The 20,175-nt window shown below is 48.6% G+C and overlaps 1 protein-coding gene across 1 annotated transcript in view; it reads left to right on the plus strand.

The window, feature by feature from the left end:
• TCERG1L (transcription elongation regulator 1 like) overlaps positions 1-20,175 on the plus strand; it is a 219,229-nt gene that overhangs the window by 65,635 nt on the left and 133,419 nt on the right. Inside the window, exons 8-9 of the mRNA XM_042780403.1 lie at positions 847-878; positions 19,674-19,714. Of these exons, the coding sequence (XP_042636337.1) occupies positions 847-878; positions 19,674-19,714 (73 nt within the window). The remainder of the gene's footprint in view (positions 1-846; positions 879-19,673; positions 19,715-20,175) is intronic.

Consider the following 20,175-nt stretch of genomic DNA (forward strand, 5'->3'; position numbering starts at 1 on the left):
AGGGCAGAGAAGCATGGGAGAGGACACTGAGTGACTGGGGAACTAAAGGGCTGAAGAGGTATCACCATAGCATCTGGGACCTTCTATGGTGTTGTGAAGGCTGCTGCCGTCTTATTTTTCTGGAGTTTTTCAGTGTCCAGAAAGAGATGTCATACACAAAAGACGAGTGGGGCTTCCTCCTGTGACCCCATTGGCTGAGAGCATGCTGGATGTCCAGCAAGCTGGTGAGTTCGGGTGGAGTTCGCCTCTCCCAGAGCTGAGCCTCCCAGAAGGACTGGTGGCGCATGGGCCTGCACACTGATGCTGACTCGGGGTAGTGGAGGTTAGCGGTCAGAGGTCTCTGCCTGCTTTATGTGATGATGGGACATGGACAAAGAAACCTGTGCTACAGAAGTTGTTTAGCCAAGGAGGGCAACATGCTGTTAGAACTATCTCTCGGCAGGTACAAGTTTTAGAAATGATCATCAAAAGGGTGAACCTCCTGTTGTTCATTGCCATCGAGCTGACTCTGAGTCTTTGTGACCCCATATGTGTGGAGTGGAATGTTGAGGTCTGCATTTAAATTTTAAATACTCTTGGTGGACATTTATGGCTTGTATAAAGAGGCAGTGTGAGATCACCATTCAGCCTTGTGCTGTTTTTCCTCCTGGATCTTTTCAGCAGGGTGTTGCTGCATGGCCTGTATGGCAGATGTCAGCACTGTGTGTTTCTGACTGGTCTAGTTCATGAGATCTGTGCCAGTCTGGTCCATTGTCTGGGGAAAGTGGTCAGACTGGGAGCCACCCTAGAGGCCGAGAGTATGAGACACAGCGAGATGGTGACTTCTCCAAGGTCACATGGTACAAGCACTGCAGGGACGAGTGTGGAACAGCATGACCGTGGGATTAGTGTGCAGCCCACTGACTCTCTTGCTAGAATCTAGAAGGGAGAAAAAGCTGGGCATGAGAAAAGCAAGGTGCAGCCCTTCCAGGCCTGGCACAGTCAGTCACACACTGTGGACCTCACTCAGCCCGCTGGACTCTGTGCTGCTTCTGCTCTCAGGCATGTGTCTCTGTTCCCTCAGGAAGAGTTCTCATGTGGAACCCTTGTTCTCCTCCTGTCCCTTGTCACTCCAGATACAGTGATGGAGAAGGGCTGGCTGCAATGAATCCCCCTTTCAGCCCCAGCAGGAGTGTGGAGTGCATGCTTTTGTGGGGCCCCAGGGTCTTGCAGAAACCTTGTCTCAGAGCTGGGGGACCATCAGGGAAGGGCTACAGAATCCGCTTAATGCTAAAAGGGACAAAGGATGCTTGTAGGAAGAACCTATTTGGAAGGAACAGGGATACGGTGTCAGAACTTCACCTAAACTAACTTGGTGCCACACCCCCACTTTCATGACCTACTTTCCCTCCATCTTCATCCCCTCCCCCTTGTTGGAAGTCCAGTGGCTCCTGACCCAGGCCATGAAGTCTTCCCAGCCCACTCTATGCCACCAGATCTCCTCAGCTTCACACACCTCTCTGCCCCTTGTCCCCCTTGTCCCTTAGTGGATACTGAATTCTTCAGAAGTCTGTGCTCTATTGCCCACATTGGACATACCACAGGGACAGCACCCACTCAGTATGAAGGACAGACCAGGTACAAGTAGAAGCTGCCCAGAGAGGGTTTATGGGACACCTGCCTCACAGCTAGAGGAGAAGCAGTGAGGCTGTTCTTTAAATGAGGCCAGGCTGTTATGAGTATGAAGGAGGAAGACACAGCAGTCTGCTCCTGTAACAATGATGATAGCCTTGGAAACCCTATAGGGCAGTTCTCTGTCCTATTGGGTCACTATGAGTTGGAATTGCCTTGACAGCAGTGGGTTGGTTTGTTTTTGATTACAATGCCATGGCTTTATAAGCACCCCTTCCCTGTTTATACTGCACGTAGAGAGTGTGCCCCTTTTTTGCTTCTGTCATTAGTCGAGACAATGCAGACAGACAGTCCTGCTGGCTGGGAGAAGGAGAAACGAGTCATCACGTGACACATTCCTCCTAGGGTGCTGCCAGTGTCTCTGGTCTGTGCCCTGTCCTTGTCTTTGTGTGCAGATGTGCATGCCTGACTGCGTGTGTGAAACGTAGGGGCTCATGAACCTGCCTGTCACCTTCTCAGGGATGTCAGCCATAGTACTGCTTGGAAAAAATAGTGTGGCATAAATGGGAAAGCGAAAATTGCCTGAATCCTTGCATCTGAGTGGGTGTCTAAGAACCCCTGTACTGAGGACCCCTCTACTGAGCACCCCTCTACCTGCCCCTGGTATGCAGGTGATGCTGAGTGGGCATCTGAAGACCCTCTTCCTGCCCTCTTTGCCCTTGGACGGTGCTGGCCTTGTGGAACACTGCTTGGGAGAGCTGGGAGTGGCCCGCACCTGCACACAGAGTCTGTGGTGAGCACCTGCTCTTCTGTTTACTAAAACCTGATGGACTGCTGGCACTGAGGAGACCCTGCCCTCAGCCAAGTCTGGGGCCTTACGGGCTCTGGGTCTACCAGGTCTGATGCTGGAGCAGTGTGGGCATGGCCTGCAGACTCTGGGAGTGCAAGCAGGGCACGCTTCTGTTTGATCTGTCTGACTCACCAGTGACCACTGGTGGACTGTGGCTCAGCCCTGCCTTCCCCACTTCCCACCTGCACTTGGCTACTTCACCATAACAGCCTATGCCCACTGGACAGCACCAATAAAACCATCCTGTCTCCTGGCTTGGATTATGTACACACACCCGTCCCTTATATTCCCCTCATTGTTAACCACACAATTGGAAGGCAGCGCTTTATTCCTTTCTACATAGCTGATGGCCCAATGTGGTGCTGGAGCACAGTTCCTTCTCTGTGGCAGGAGGGTGTGTGCTGTTTGCTGCAAGAGCAGCACCTGTGTGGGAGGCCTAGGTTTGCGGTACTCTAGGAGCACACACAGGGACTGGCTTAGCTCCTCAGTCCCATGTGCGGAGGTGCTGGGGGTTTCCTCCTGGAAGGCTCACAGGCTGATGACCCCCTTGCTCCTGCCCTGTGCTTGGAGAGATGGTGCTGTGGTTGGCCTGAGAAGGTAAGCGCCATGAGGAGCTTTGGCAGAGGCACTGGGGCCTTGATGTGAGACCCGTGAGTCATGCGGAAGGCAAAGGTGCTGTAATACTCTCCCAGCTATTTTATTCTTAAAATTTTATCATTATTTTAAGCCTATTAACAAGCTACAGTGTTGGTTATTTCCAAAAATAATTAATCATCGACAAGCTCACAGAATTCCAGCGAGGTTGAGCCTGGTGACACTGCCTAATGGCTTAAATGCTTAAATTAACACCCTCCAGCAGCCCCCTTACTCTGCTCTGTAATTAAGCTTTGCCGACACTTTCCCAGTGTGTGGTGGGGTCACGGTTCTCTGCTCTCCACCCTAGCCGCAGCAATACCAACGCTCGCCCTTTGGGGTTGGGGAGGCTCCTGCACCTTTCACTGGAGTGGCTCTGTCGCTGAGAATCCTGAATTCTCTCATGAGAGGCAGGGCAGAGATCAGCTGGGGTCCAGACAGTGCATGGTGGCATGAGGGCATTACTGACAGGCTGCTGCTGCTCAGCCCAGCCCATGCTTGATGTTTTCCAGGTGCCTACACGATGGCCCAGGGGTGAAGTTCCTGTCTATTCCCAGAGTCCACTTGCCCTGCAGCACAGCCCCTATGCCCTACTCCTGGAGGTTGGGGTCCCAGGGCCACGGTGTCCTGGGAAGAAGAAATCTGCCATCTTTGCCTGCATTCATGGTTCCATCCCCACTCAGGACAGTGTGGGGACTCTGTACATTCATGGTTCTGTCCCCACTCAGGATGGTGTGGGGACTCTGGGCGTTCATGGTTCCATCCCCACTCAGGTGTGGGGATTCTTGGCATCCATGGCTCGGTCCCCACTCAGGATGGTGGGGAGACTCTGGGTGTGAGGCCAGTGTTGAGCAACTGAGTGTGGCTGGGGGTACTAGGGACCCAATGGTCATTGCATTGTCCAAGTTGCACAATAACCTTGTCCAGAGGTCAAGTGTATTCAGAGTACACCATGATTCCATGGCCATCCTAGTGTTGGAGGAGACCCTCCCTGCCTGGTGCCTTGGATGGAAGTCTTCTAGGGCTCCCCACACCTTGCACATCCCCAAGACCATCATCCTTGTCCTGGCTGAGTGGATTGGCTGCCCCTCCTCTCAAGACCCATTTTAGTCCAGTTTCCACTGGAGAGCTTCAGTGGCACTGTTGTTGTAGTTGTCATTGTTGTAAATATGTAACACAACATGAACTAATTTACTGTTTTTCACATGGACAGTTTAGTGACATCAATTGGCTCAACTCTGTGTGCAGCTATCACCAATATCCATTGCCACATTTCCCCTCATCCACAACAGAGACTCAATGCTTCCTATGCAGTGACTCCCCTCCCCCATCCCCTGGCCCCCATAACCACTAATGCACTTTGGTGTCCGGGTTGTGGGTCAGTGGTCAGTGCCAGAGGGTTGGCTTTCGACTCCTAGGACCCCATACTTCAGAGTAGAGCTGCCCCACAGGCTTCTCTATGCTGTAACCTTCCTGGGAAGAGACCACCACTGAGCTGCTTGTTTAGCAGCTGAGAGCTTAACCCTTGCACCACCAGGGCTCCTTTTGGTCTCTCCCCTTGCCTTTTCTGGGAGTTTCCTATGAGTGAGCTCTCACAAAACCTGTCCTGTGACTGACAGCCACTCAGCACCATTCACGTGGTATCAGAACTTCACTTCTCTTTGTGGCTGAATGATACTGCACTGGGAGGCCAGGCCCCCATGCTCATTCACTGTGTGTTGATGGACATTTCGGTTGTTTCCACCTTGGGCTGGTGTGGAGAGAGCTACAGTGAAAATGGGTGCATGTGAGTCCCTTCCACCCTCCACACCTTCACACAGTCTTTCAGCTGGTGAGGGTGCTGTCTCACGCACCCAAGGTAGCCCTCCCGCAAACCTCAGGTGGCTAACTCCCAAGGGTCTGCCAGCTCTGAATGTATGTTTGTCTTCCTCGTGGATGTACCCTTAGCCCCCAAAGTTTATTTATCACGTGTTGATGACATCTCAGTTGTTTCTACCTTGTGGCAGGCACCTGTATGGTGCAGGAGGCATGTAAGCACCCATGCCTCATCTCCGTGGGACATCTCAAAGCACTGCTTTGTCATCTCTTCTCATTATTCTAGTGCTGGTGCACCTGCGCCTGGAGGGCAGCTGCCTCCTGCTCTGGCACCCGATGCCCCATTGCAGAGGCAGATGCCTTCCACCTTTGCTATTAAGATGTTATGCTCTGTATTTTCAGAGTCAGATATCTTTTCAATGGTAACTAGACATCAATATTAATTGATATTAATTTACTTACCACCTTTACAAAATGACTGTTGACTTCATCACAGTAAAGATGAATATGGTATGAGTGCCCTGGTGGCATGGTGGATAACTGCTCAGCTGTTCACCAAAACTTTGGCACTTGGAACCCACAGCTGCTCTGTGACTGTTGACTTCATCACATCATGGTAAAGATGAATATGACCTAAGTCACCTCTTGCTGGGGAGCCCTAGTGGCCCAGTGGTTAAATGCTTGGCTGCTCACGGAAAGTTTGACAGTTAAAGCCCACCAGGCGCCCTGTGGAACAAAGAGGTGGCAATCTGCTTCCATAAAGATTATAGCCTTAGGAACACTATGCGGCACTTCCACTCTGTACTACAGGGTCACTGTGAGTCAAAGTCCACTTGACAGCAACCAGTATCTGTTTCTGCATTGCAGAAAAGTTAACTCTGCAGAGTAACAAACTGTCCTGAAGCAGAAAGGCCTAAAACAATGACGGCTTCTGTAGCTCATCATCTGTGGGTTAGCAATCTGAGCTAGGTCCAGGTATAGAGCCGGGTGTAGGTCTGCTTGCAGGAGTCCCCTAAAAGCCTTGTGGGTTCTCTATGTATTAGGTTCAACAATAGCCTCCCCCACTTTTTCTAAGACATGTCTCCCTTTTAGACTGACAGGAATTTTAGCATTAGGCCTGTGTGGATTACATCTGAAAGATTTCTGAGAAGTCGTTTTATCTAGTTGAAGGACCTACTAGACAACACCTTAGATGTCTCAGACATCTTAGCAATGTGTGTGTGTGTTTCACTTTTCGTTGTAGTTTAGGTGAACTCTGCAGAGCAAATCAGTTTTCCATCAAACAGTCCATACACGTTTTCTTCATAACGTTGATGGCAGTGTAACACCCTTACCCCACTTCCTCCGTGTTCTCTATTTCCTTTTGTCCTTCTTTCCTATCTCTTCCTGCTTTCCGAATTTCATCCCTGGGCAGATGCTGTCCTTTTGAAGTCATACAGCTCACTGTTCTAAGGAGCGTGTGCCTTACTGGTGTGATTGTTCACTTTATAGACTTGTCCATCTTTTGGTTGAAAGTTGAGCCATGGGGATGAGTTCAGTTTCAGGCTTGAAGGGTGTCTAAGGGCTATAGGCTTGGGGTTTCTGCCAATCTATATCTGACAGCTGAGCCTCTTTTTTTTTTTTTTTTAATGATCTTGAGTTTTATTCCACACGTTTCTCCCACTCTATCTAGAACCTTCTAATGTGATCTCTTTCACAGCTGTCAGTCATGGTAGCTGGGCACCAATCTAGCTCTTCTGGTTTCAGGGTGTGGAGGCTGAGGTTTGGGGGATCCATTAGTCCTCTGGACTAATTGTTTGATTTTCTTCATTCTTCCTTGCTCCAGACATGGGGAGACCAGTAGTTGCCCCTTTGATGGCTGCTCACAAGCTTTTAAGGTCCCCATTGCTACTCACCACAGTAGGAAGTCCACTGTCTTTGTCGATTGTCATACCAGCTGACCTTGATGTCCCTGAGACCATGGTCCTGAGACCATGGTCCTGAGACCAGTGGGGTTTGTAGTCACAACTTTTATTTTGTTTTCGTCCTTGTTTCACTTTGAGAGTTGTTCACCAACTGGGGCTTCTGGGAATGAGAAACTATTCTCTTTTTCCAGCCCTGCAAGTCATAGCCCCTCAAACCCTCAAATTCTACTTGCCAAAGGTACCATTCCTCAGTAACTTGTGTCTCCTACTGCCTTATAAGCAGACCCCAGCAGCCCACTGACACTGTCAACAGTTTGCCCAGAAGTCATAGTCAACATAGCAATTAAACCTCCAGTTCTCTTCCATCAAATTGAATCTTTCTTGACCTTCTTCTTTATGATAGGAAGATAGTCATACTCTAACATCCTCATTGATGTCCCAAGTCCTAACTTCTGTTGCATTCTCAAGGGTGTAAATAATTATATTCTGTCCTGCAAGCACAGCTGATGTTTTCTGGCTTTGTTCTACAGTTTGGCTCCACAAGTAAATAAATACATAAAATGGTTAGTTAATCAATTTACAGTATTGCAATTAAATAGCTGTGTTCCATTCAAAGTCCAACCCCTAGGGTAATGCTACTTGTATCATCCTCAATCAAATATTTTACTCATCTCTAATTGCTTAAAATGCTGTCGCTCGCTAGTTGGACCAGGTCTGTCTTACACAACTTTGTCTGCTTGTGTTTCTTTTGTTTTTCATTTTTCTGAAATCATTTTCAAATCCTTAATTGTACTTGTCCATTTCTGTCATTAAGTCTTTCATTTATTCATTTTCCTGGAAGCATCTTCAAAGCTCTCACTTCCTGATCCATTTTTTCTTGGTGGATCCTCTCCAGATATAATGCCCTAACTTTGCATCACTGTTCTGCTGGTTTGCATTCACAGTTTCCTGAATTAAGTGTTCTCTTCTTTCCTGCTTTACAGTCTGTCTTTGCTGGAGTATATCCTAAAATACTATCTCAATAAAGGCTATTTCTGGTTTCTTTGATGTTTCAGATTCTGATTTTGCCCTCAAAGTTGATGATAGTTTGTCAAGTTGTTAGGTGGTAGTTGTTGGGTTGGTAGGTGAGTGTTGTTGTTAGGTGCCATTGAGTTGGGTCTGATGCATAGTGATGCCATGTAGAGCAGAATGAAACACTGTCCAATCCTGTACAGTTAAAAAAAAAAAAAAAAAACTCACTGCCATTGAGTTGGTTCCGACACATAACGACCCCTCCTTGGGCTTCTGAGGTGGTATCTCTACAGAAGTAGATTGCTCACATCCTGTACAATAGTAGTTTGAAATATGTTTCCCTCAGAATTTTAAGGACATTTTCTATTATCTTCTAAAATCTGATGGTGTGAAAGAAAGGAGTCATTTCAGTCTGACCTGAAGGATTTTATAGTATCCTTGTGTTTTCTTTTTGGAATTTGCTATGGCACCTCTGTGGTCCTTGATGTTCAGTTATTTTCTAACAGTATCTGGACGTATTTTACTGTTGATTCTGTAGAAAACTCTGCAGGCCTTTTCAGTCCAAAGATTCATGTTCTCCATTGCTTCTGAGAAATTGGCCCCTCTCTTCCTTTCTCTGCATAAAGAGAGATGGGAGAAAAGGAGAAGGGGGAGGGAGGGAGAGATCAAGGTCTCTCCTCACCTTATTTACATACCCTTGATACCTTTTGTAAGTGGGCTCTCAGCCAATATGGATTGGCCCTCCATGTCTTTTGTTGATTTCTCTCATATTGTCTGTCTTTTCCACTTCCTCCGCCCACCTCACATTTTAGATGACTTCCTTAACTTTGTTTTCCAAATCGGTTGAGTTTTTATTTCTGTAATCTGTGGGTACCCCAGGAGCATGACTGTGGTCTGAGTTGCTCTCTTGTTTTCTGTCAACCTGGTACATGATACTGTCCATGCTCTTGGGTCTTCATGTTGTTATCCTTTATTTCCAGTTCTGTTCAGTCCCTTCTTGGGTGACTCCTTCTCTCTGCTCTTCAACTGCCACTTCTGCTCATTTTTGCGTTGTATACCAGGACTGCTCTTTCCTGTTTAGGAAATGGACTCGGGCCTGGGCGCCTTTGGTGTGGGACAGTTATGGCCAGAGCCTCTTGAGATTCCATTAAGCCAAAAGACCTTGATGCCTCTTCAAGGTTCTCTGCATAACTTGATCCCCTCTGCTTCTCACCTTCTGGAAACCTGTGAGGATCTCTCAAATGACCCCTTCCTGCTCCACTCATCTCTTGGTACTTCAGGGTCTCCAAAGGGATGGGAGAGGAACACATGCCCCTCACTGTCATCTGGAAGCAGAGTCTGTGCCTTTCTTTTTGGGATTGCTTGACTATTGGCCTCCCCCTGACTGCTTGTACTCACTGTGTGTCTCCAAGCACTGGGCACTGGGCCTGGCCCAACCCCAACATCCTATTTCTGAAAACACCTGGTGTGTAGTCTTTGGCTGGGTTCACTATCCTCTGTGTCCTGAGATGTTTACGATGCTACCACTGTGCCAGGGTGTCATGCAGAGCCCGAGGGCTCCTGACATGGGCGGGAGGCCAGTGCTGGTGTCTTTGAGGTGAAGAGAGCACTTCCTTCTTAGCAGGAACCAGGCAGGGAGTCCAACTGCCTGATGTCCTTGGAGCTGAGAAGAGTTTCACCAGGTCCTCAAGGTCAACCCTCCAGAAGCCCCTTTGCTTGGCTGCTCTGCCGACCCCTCATTCCTTTTTATCTCTAGTGTGCTGGGTTCTGGATAGCGGATGCGTTTGGCAGGCCCAGAAAGTACAAGCCTGGCTCGCTTCCTGTGGTGTTCTGAGCAATGTGGCTGACTCCCAAACTTGTTTCCATTGTTGGACCGCTTGTCAAAATCTGCACAAAGCCTTCTTTCAAGGCAATAAATATATAAACAGATAATAAGGGAACATGTGCTTTATTGGACATGCCTGTATCTTTAAGAGATAAGATGCATGTTGACATTTAATTCTCATTGTTATTCTGGGTGTTGCTATAAATGTCTGTAGTGCAGGCCCTTATCTTTTGTTCTCTTATCAGCAAACCATTTATGGACTGTTGTTTGTTTATTTACTTTTTCATGTCAGATAATAGCTGCATTCAAGTGCAAGGCCTAGAATTTCATTTCAAAAAGGCAGTCAAACCAAAAAACCAAATTCACTGCCAGAGTCAGATCTGACTCATGGTGACCCCTCCTTGACTTTCCAAGTCACCATGGAAGTAGATTGCCCAACCTTCCTTCTGAGGAGTGGCTGGTGCATTTGAACCGCAGTGGCAGATACTATTTCTGCCACTGGCTGGCAGTCGAAGGGCTCTGTCCCTTGAACAACATGGGCCTCTACCCCCGTCATGGATGGGATTCTGCAGTCCCTACAGACTGTCTTTGGGAGCAGTGTTCTGCTTGGGTTGTGAGAGCAGTAAAGCCTGCATGTTGCTTGGGGCTTTGTGTTGATGCTCTCAAGTCTAGCCATGTGTGAGGCTCTGTCTGGGACACCCAGTATCAGGGGAAGCTGGCACATTCTTCTGTGAGGGGAAGTGGCATGTGGCGGCATGTGCAGGGGACCTAGTGACCAGAATGTCAGATGGCTCTCCCTCGGAGGGTGCTTGGGAAAGGGCTCTGGGCCCTGCAGTGCTGAGTGTGAGCCCTGGTCCCAGTTGCGGGTGGGGGTGGAGCATGGGAACATCATCGGAGCATCTTTGCAACCCTCCCAGGTGGGAGCCTGCCTGGTCGTGCTGCTCCTTCTCAAGATGGGGAGCTGCATCCAGAAAGGGAGTCCCCACAGACTCCTGGTACAATGAACACCCGAGATAGTGCACCCCAGGAAAGCTCAGAACAGAGGCCGATTTCACTTTTAGAAAGCCTCTCCCTGGGAGGAGGCCTTTCCCCTTCCGTCGTCATGGCGGCAGATGAAATGGATCCTCTCCTCGACCTTCTGTTCTCCTCCAGCCCCAGCAGACACCCAGCAACTGGCTCCGTGCTGGCCTCGGGGCAATTTCTGGAGAGTCTTCACCCCAGAGAGCACCGCTGCCCAGAGTGCTGCGTTCTCCACCAGAGCCGTTTGCTGACGAAAGCTCTGTGTCCCCAGAGAATCCCTAACAATCATGTGGTCGAGGGAAAAGAACCAATTTGACTAGCTTACAACAGAATCAGTAATTTCTACTCAGCTGACCCCTTCACTCAAACAAACTCATTGCCATTAAGTCGATTCTGGCTTACAGTGACTCTGTAGGACAGAAAAGAACTGCCCCCCTAGTTTTCCAAGTTTTCTTTATGGAAGCAGACTGCCTCATCTTTCTCCCATGGGGCACTGGTGGGTTCAAACTGCCAACCTTTTGTTTAGCAGCTGAATGCTCTAAATATTGTGTTTCCTGGGGTCCTTTACTCAAGTAAAGCCACTGAAAACAGTAACAGGACACCACCTTTGCTATTGGGAATCCCAACCCCAGTCTTCTCTAGGTCTGGAGGAAGGCCACTCATGTTCTTAGTTTTTTTGGGGGCCTCTTCCTTTTCCCCTTTAACATCTCTGATTAAATCCATGGAACCTCCCTAACTCAGTACCATTTCTTTAATGCCTGTTAAGTGTGCCTGCGGAAAATGCAGTGTTGTCCTCATTGCTCCCCTAACTCTCAACACTCTCAAAGATGGAGAGGCAAGAGCCCACGTGTCCCCACACAACATTGGCTTCAGCCGAGTGTGGTTTGGTGGCACGTTCAATTCTCCAATCATTCAGTTAGATTTACTGCACATCTGATTTGTGTCAGACACCAAGGATGTAGAACTAAATGATACATGGCCCCTGGCCTTGCCAAGCACATGGTTTGGCCGATAATGACAAACACCACCCCACAAATCCACCAACAGGGCCCCTTCCAATGTGCCTCAGAGATGCACATTTCTTTTGTAGAATGTAAAAACCTTTTTAAAAATACTATGCAAAATGGTGAATTTGATTAATCCATCTGCAATTTTACTTAATTGGGTACAGTGCAACTAAAGTATTAGACTAATAGATGTAGTCATTTATTTTCATTCATTCCTTTATGCATTCATTCATTTCCACGTATATTCATGAAGCATCTACTCTATGTACCAAGACAATGAATAAGGTGGAGTGAAGAGGAATTGACACCTTTCGATCATAGCATTGGTGAAGACTATTGAAGCTCCCTTGGACTGCCAGAAGAACAAACACATCTGTCTTGGAAAAAATGCAGCCAGAGTGCTCCTTAGAAGGGAGGACCAAGAGAGACTTTGTGTCACATACTCTGGACAGGTTATCAGGAGGGACTACTCCCTGGACAAGGACATCATGCTCGGTTCAGTAGAGGGTCAGTGGAAAAGAGGGAGCCCCTCTGCAAGATGGATGGGCCCAGTGGCTGCAACCATGGGCTCAAACATAGCAACGATCGTGTGGGTGGTGCAGGACCAGGCAGGGTTTCATTCCACTGTACAAAGGGTCTGGCTCAACAGAACCTATTTTTGGTGATTGAAATATATTGAGAAACAAAATAAAATGAGTAGCAAGCAAACAAAAGATGCAGTAAATAGGTGGATTATTTATGTGTTTGAAAGTGATAGCATCAGGGAGAACAGAAATTGTAGATAAGAAAAGGAAGATTGGGAGGGCAGAGGGAGTGGTTACAATCTAAGGAGAAGGTTGAGGAGATGACCTTTTGAGCAAAGATTGAAGAAGCTGAGGGCTTTCTCTGTGTGGATGTCTTGGGGAAGAACATTCTGGTGGAACAACTGAGTCAAGAGGATGCCTGACAAGCCCATGGAGCAGCAAGGAGGCAGTTTGATTAAAGCCACATAAGGGAAGGAAGTGGAGGTCAGACAGACAGTGGGAGCAGGTCACGGGGGTGTTTATGAGACCTACTGCATGTAGGGGCCATCTGCAGCACACCAGATCTCACTAATGGGTGCCATAGGGCAGCCTGGTCTTGGGGTGACTCTTGAATAGGATTGTCCTCACTTTCCCCAAACAACACTCCCTTCTCAGTGAACTTCCTCTACAACCTGTCACTGTCTAGTCAGTTCTGCCCATAGCAGAGTAGAACTGCCCCATGGGGTTTGCAAGGCTGTAATTATCACAGAAGTAGAGGGCCACATCCTTCTCCCATGGAGCAGCTGGCATGGCCACACTAACAACCTTTTGGTTAGCAACTGAGCACTCAGCCACTGCCTCATCAAGGCTCCTGACTTCCTCCAAGGGCTGCCTTTTTCCTTTTGCCCTTTGGAGTGAGGTCAGAGCCATGACTCTTCCTCCCATATGATAGGCCTCTGGCTAGTCTGAAGCCACTCTCTCAATCCCTTTGAGTAGACCATCCCCAAGCCCCTTCAAGGCTATTAAAGGGCTGTAATAATTTTGCTCCACCGAGTTCATATTTCATTTCACTATTTTAACAATTTGCTGAGCCTTACAGCTAGTGATAAATTGCAAAATATTATTTGTAATAGCAGTCACTCGTGACATGGCATTAGTCAAATTGGCTTTTATCTCACTTGGGAAGTGCGTTTTCTACAGTGTACTTAAGAGGTGGCACTGGGTGTCAGACCCAATGGGTCGGAATGACTGAAAAAGGAAAGAAAACAAGGCTACCTGGTCATGTGCCTCCAAGAATTTCTAAGGAGTGAAGTGAGTTCTTCAAGGGTTAGCAGAGATGAAAATGAGGCACGCTCTCTTCACAGAAATATATATTTGATAGTTGAAAATTTATGTTTTAATGTCACATTAAATATGGATTAGCAAGTTAAATATTAAAAAAAGTGCTGAATAGGGACAATATCTGGAGGCAAAATGTGTAATGAACTGTAAGGATGAGAGAGAAAAAATTACAAAAGACAAGACTCAGAGATTCAAATGCAAGATGTAAATTCTTTTACATTAACTGTTTAAAAAATGTTCAAATTCCTATGATTAAGAAAATATGATATCTGTCTTAGTTACCAGGTTTTTCCATATAAAGTGCCCATAAATGATGAGCACACACATATAAAGCACATAGAATGCAAAAGAAACTAACTCACAAGGATGCTGCACCATTTAAAAAAAAAACATAGACTGCACCTATTGTGTTAAATATGGTACCTAGTGCTGGTGTCACAAAAAGACCACAGTGGATGGTTCAAACACAGAAGAACCTGGGCAGTCTTCATGTGGCATGGCGTCTCTCTAGTCCATTTCTGCTTGTTTAATCTCTTTTATATCTCAGAAGAGATTGACTCAAGATACACCCTACACTAATCCTGCCTCATTAACACAACAAGGACAACCCCTTCCCAAATCGGGCTTACAGCCACAAGCATGGAGGTTAGGATTTACCTCCTCATCTACTTTGGGGGTCACAATTCAATACGTAAAAGCATGGATGTCCTACAAAGGATACTTATATTTGTATCTGTCTTTACATTGTTTATCAACACACACACATATGAATATTGTAAAGATAATACCTATGGATGAAGGGGTCAAGAAAGAGGAAACAAATTAGTTAATGAAAATATGGAACATGCACAACTTCAGCAGCAGCCAAAGGATTGTAAGTGGAAATGAGGACATCTCAGTATTTCACTACTTAATATACATTTCCTTCCTTGTTTCCCTCCCTCCCCCCTCCTTCCTCTCGCCTCCCTCCCTCTCCCCTCTGTCCTTTCCTTCCTTTCACTGAAATACAGACAAACAGTTGCCTTGTTGGTCACTCTGCCTCCTGGCACCCCATGTGTCAGAGCAGAACTGGGCTCCACAGGTCTTCAGATGATGACTTTTCAGAAGTAGAGTGCCAGGCCTTTCTTCTGAGGTGTCTCTGGGTGGACTTAAACCCCCACCATTTCAGTCAGTGGTGAGTGCGTTGACTGCACCACCCAGGACTCCCCTTGTAGTGGTGACTCTGTAATTTTTTACCACAATTGCTGCACCCCTAGAGAGGATGATAGGATCTGCCTTTAGGGGTGTGGTGGGATGGATAGATGCAGGTGAGCACATGGGTGGCACACAGTAGGTGTTTTGTAAGCCGTCATTTTTGGCTGACTATACTGTTAATTTCCTGATGACAAAGTTCTATGATCACAGATTAGGAGCCTTGCGGGGTCAGAGCTGAAAGTGGTGGCTCATTGCTGTCAGAGCTGCTTAGTGTCATGTGTGCTGAAATGAAAGTCACCTGCAGCAGACAGCCCCTCATGAGACTTCTCAGGGGTATGCTTTGCTGCCAGGGCAGTCGGTCTAGACCTGATGGCTGCTCCAGGTCCTCGTATGCACAAACAGCCGATTGGCAGTGTCAACCTGTGTAGGGTCTCGGCCAGAGTCCAGTCTCGCCTCCCTGCAGCCACCAGTGGTCCTTGGGGTCCCTTGTGACCTCTTCTATGGCGTACATGAACATTCGTAGCCCACCTTCCCACCAGCATCAAGAGCACTGCCCCTCACAGAGGTCGATGCCACAATGCTGTGGGAGCTGGGTGCACAGAGTGAAGGCAGCAGCCTGTCAGCCTGCAGTCTTGTGGAGCCCACATGTGGGATGATCTTGAGGTCCATTTAGGGGCTGCCTGGGTGCTGCCCTGGGAGCCTGCAGTGGGAGAGGAGCTGCATCCAGCAGACATGGTGAGGATGGTCCCTCAGTCCCAAGCTCACCACCCATGGAGTGGGGCTGTCCCTGACCTCATCCCTAGCAAAAGGCTGTGTCCAACATAGGCACCCTTGATTGTGAGGGTCTATGGTTTGGTGAGGTGTCATCCTGGGAAAGATGTGTCCATCTTTGCATGCAAATCTCTTGTCTTGTCCCATGTCCTCAGCAGTAGGAGAAGCTGCTGCAGATGCAGACTGGCCCAGACTCAGCTTCTGCAGTAGCTCCCTAGGAGGGCAGTGTGTCGCAGAGAGGCAGCAGGGAGAAGCTAGGAGTTGAGGAAGGAGGGCTGTGGGGAAGCTGGTCACAGGGCTATGCACAGTGGATGGTAGGACAGTTACAAACATGGCATGCACTTCTTGAAGCTGCTCAACAACAGAGATGCACAGACAGCAATCATTGAAAATCCCTTCTGTGCCCTTCCTGAACTTCCTGTTTGGTGAAGTTGAAAGTCATTGTAAATAACAGAAATCCTCCATGAGATGGATCGACATGGTGGCCACAGCCAGGGGCTCAAGTTGACCAAGGATCATGAAGATGGAGCAGGACCAGGCTTCATTCTAGTGCATGGGGATCACTAGCAGTCGACGACAGCTGATACCCCAACCTGAACTCAAATGGGGCTGAGACCACACAGCAGCCAAGACTGATCATCAATTCAGAGTGCATTGTTCCAAACAACTAACAATGACTTTGAAATAAAGATGAGAAGGTAGGGGCCAGGGAAGCTAGATGAACAGAAACAGGACAACCTGAGGGCTAATCACAGGCAAGGCTCACACGTTGTGAAAAATGGAACCAATGTTGTGGGATAGCTTGTGTAGAGACTGTTGACTGGGAACCTAATTGCTTGAAACCTTCACTGAAAACAGTATAATACGGCAGTTTCTAGAGAAAGGTGGCTTGTCCTGTCTGAGGTTTAACTGAGCAGCTGCTCCATCAGTGACAGTTCCTTCACTATTGAATGACCACTGCTAGCATTAACATTGTTATAGTTGATGGTCTGTACTGGAGGACATGGGTCTCCAAGTAAGAATGGAGAACTGTTCAATGCCTTTGCTTATGAGTGGAGAAACACATACTGTTAGAAGACCATGTGTGATGGACTCAGCTCGCTCGCAACTGGAAGGGCTGGGCATTGGGCATAGGTCATCCAGGACTACTGGGGGGTCCTTGGTTCAGAGAAACATCGGAGCTCATTGTCAAAGGCGGCAGAAGACACATGACCATCCTTGTGAAGGGCAGTGGAAAGAAGCGGAGATTGCCATAAAATCTGGTTGGATTAATTGAAAGTCAACCTTGGACTCAGCTGAGCGCACACAGGCTTTTTGCTCATTCAGCTTTGGCTACGGACTACCCCAAGGTATCAGGGCGATTTGGGATTTCATTTACCTTGGAGAATTGGCAGCTGGCCCTTGTGTTACTGGCTTTTATGCTTCACATTTTGTAGTCTTTACTATTACTCTTCACTTAGAAGAAGGACTGTTGACTAGCCTGGCAGCCACAGGAGTGTTAGGAAGAGGGCTGTTGACTGGCCTGGTGGCCACATGAGTGTTAGAATAGGCCAGCTGATGTTGTCAGGTGACGGTGGGACAAATCCAAGGGTTGCCATGCCTTGCTCTTCTTCAAGACTTTGATGTTAATCAAAGGCATTTAACTTCCTCCCAAATCCTATGTTTGGAAGAAAATTTAAAAATCAGAATGGAAGCAGCCACAAAGTCTTTGTCTGTCTTTGTCATCTCTGAGGCTGGGAAGTGGCCCCCGGCTAGCTGTGCAACCAGTGTGGCCCAGAAGTTAGACCCGGAAGACGGACTCCCGAGAGCATGGCGGGTGCCCCTCCTGGAGTCTGAGGTGCTTGCGGATGTGGTCGCTGGCTGCCCAGGGTGGCCCTGTGACAGGGAGCGGAGCACTTGGCCCACAGGCCTTCCTTGGCTGGTTGTGGAAACCGGTCTCCAGGCCTTTCTTCCCAGTGAGTCTTCCTGTGGAGGCTCTGCTGCGGCTGCTCAGCCTCCACTGATGGACCGGGCCTGCACGTGGAGAGCATTGGTGGGGACTGAGCCCTGGAGTCCTGCGTGGGTGGCAGGAATCCCACCCCTGAGCCTCCGCTGCCCTTTCATGCAGACACTGTCCGGGCTGAGATTGCTGGGATGGCGAGGGACGGGGGCAGGGCAGGGAGGTGGTGGTAAGGAGGGATGAGCCGATCAGGCCACGGTGCTGGGCAGTAAGAGCTGGAGTGACGCAGGGGCAGAGGCTGGGACAGGGGAGACAGGGCATGGACGGAGGGAAGAAGAGCCGCAGCCTGACACCCGTGTACTGAACACTGACCACAAAGATGACCCTGTTCACGTTCAGATGCTCGTGCTGGCCCCATCCCATGAGAAGGGCTTCCCTTTCCTGTTTAAAAGTGAGAGAGACAGGACGTTTATCTAAGTAAGTAATACTGCAATCACTGTGCCGGTAATCTTTCTACAGGAAAGAAACGGGCGTCTTTGGCTCTTTGCACACATCCATGGCCGCCCAGCTATTCCATCTTCAGTGGCCATTCCGTGACACAACTGGCTTGACCAGTGTTAGAGACTTGCCTTGCCCGGGGTGCTTGGCTGTGTCCACAGTTGGTGTATTTATGAATGCAGGGTGCCTTGCCAAGCAAGGGTGCTTGGCTGTGCTCACAGACAAGGTGTTCATGAATGGAAGGGTGCCCTAGTGATTGGCTCTCAGCATCTGAGTCCTCCTGGGATTCTCCAGGAGGTGTGGGGGTGAGTGTGTGCTCTCTGTCCTCTCCAGCCTGACGCCCTGACAGCAGGAAGGCCCATGGCCACCTGGCATCAACAGGACCTGGAAGGCACAGTCTGGAAGCTCCCAGCGGGCATGGCCCTGGGTGGGAGTTGGGCTGAGACCAGCCTTTGATGTTTTTAACCTTGGAGATAAACTCTCTATTAGAGAAAGACCCTCCTGTGACCCGTGGCCAGGCCCCACTGAAAGTTCTGGAGCTCAGAGCTCAGAATGGTGTGCTGCTCTCCCCCAGGGCTTGTGAGGGGAGGGCCAGATACTGTTGTCCAATTGCTGTTGTGAAGAGGCCACAGGCAGTGATGGACAAACCACAGGAAGTGGGGGGAGAGGGGGAGAGAGAGAGGGAGAGGGACAGAGCGACAGAGCAGAGGGGAGTGGGAAGGCGCAGAGACAGAGACAGAGAGGAAGCCAGCGTCTCCTGGGCCCAGGGCCCCCAGCCCCAGAGCAGTGTTCTCCTGTTGCTGAGGCCAGGATGGATGGGGACATAGGCAGGCATCTGAACTTCTCCCTTGTGCTTTTGGTTTTCCATCGGAAGCAGGAAGCCTTGGTGTCCTACCAGTTTTACACAAACATTAAGACCTAGCTCCGTATATGTCCATCTGCCCCCAGGGGAGAGCAGGATTCCTCTTGTTCAAAAGAAGCCCTGAATTGTTGGGTGGGTTTTCACCAGGGCTTTGAACCGGTTCATTCCTGCTGACCCCTTGCTGAAAATTTGTGTTTCCGCCCCACAAAGACTGAATCTGAATCTACATTTGAATGAGATCCCAGACGATTCTTATAGATCCCAGCTGTACAAGATCTTATTAAAATGTAGACTCTGGCTCAGTCTCTTTGGGGGGAAATAGAAATACTCAGTTGGGGTTGAACCCAAATGAACCAGTTCGAAGCCCTTGTTCTTACATTCTCTTTGTACGTTGTGTATTTGCAATGTGGGTAATTTACCTTGGGTGCCTTAACATTAGGATTTGGTGGCGTAGTGCCTAAGGCATTTGACTGCTAACCAGAAGGCTGGAAGTTCAAACCCACCAGCCACTCCTCAGAAGGAAGGTTGGGCAATCTACTTCTGTAGAGATACCACCTTGGAAATCCAAGGAGGAGGAGTATGAGCCGGATTCGACTCGATGGCAGTGAGTTTTAGTTACCTTGACATTTGATAGTGGGATGTTTTCTCCTTTCCACACCAGCTGTCCCCTCGAGTAACTCACTTCTTTTAGCTGTCTGCTTAATCAGACCATGCTGGGTGCAGCCTCTGCAGGTTGGCTTTTATGGCTGGAATCCTAATTGTCCTGGTTCTGAAGGAAAACTGGAAAGTCCAATCATTTCCAGGGTAAGTGGTCACCAGTTTGGCAGAGACTAGAGTTCTCCTGAGAGAAGAAATATTGTGCAAATTGGGCGTTTAAAGGAAAGTCAAGTCTGGGGTCTAAAATCTGTCCCATCACTCATCCATCCGTGTGTCCCAATGCAGGGGCCTGCATGTTGCTGTGAGGTGGAGGCTACACAACTTGCATTTCAAATACCAGCAGGTCACTAATGGTAGACAGATTTCAGCAGGGCTTCCAGACCAAGTAGGCCTGGTGATCACAACAAAGTACTGTCCTCTCGGGTGAAAAGCACTCAGCCTGCACAGTGGCTGTAACAGTACAGGGGCACTGAACAATGGAGGCGGGGCAGGACTGGGCAAGTGAGGAGTTGATGCCATGACAACAAACTACAACAACAGAGCATAGCACTCCTAGATGTGTGCTCTTCAATTCATTCCTTCCCATTAAGATTGTTTAAAACAAAGTCCCTGCAAAAAGGGCATGCAGGCACTGTCCTCATCTGACCTCTTCTAACCTCACAAGAGGGAGACAGAGTCACCATCAGCAGCCCAAGGCTGAGTCCTAAGAGGCCAGGCATGCCACCACCTTCCAG

The sequence above is a fragment of the Orycteropus afer genome, unplaced genomic scaffold (genome assembly GCF_000298275.1).
Source record: "Orycteropus afer afer isolate SDZICR_OR568_19922 unplaced genomic scaffold, OryAfe1.0 scaffold00038, whole genome shotgun sequence".
NCBI lineage: Eukaryota > Metazoa > Chordata > Mammalia > Tubulidentata > Orycteropodidae > Orycteropus > Orycteropus afer.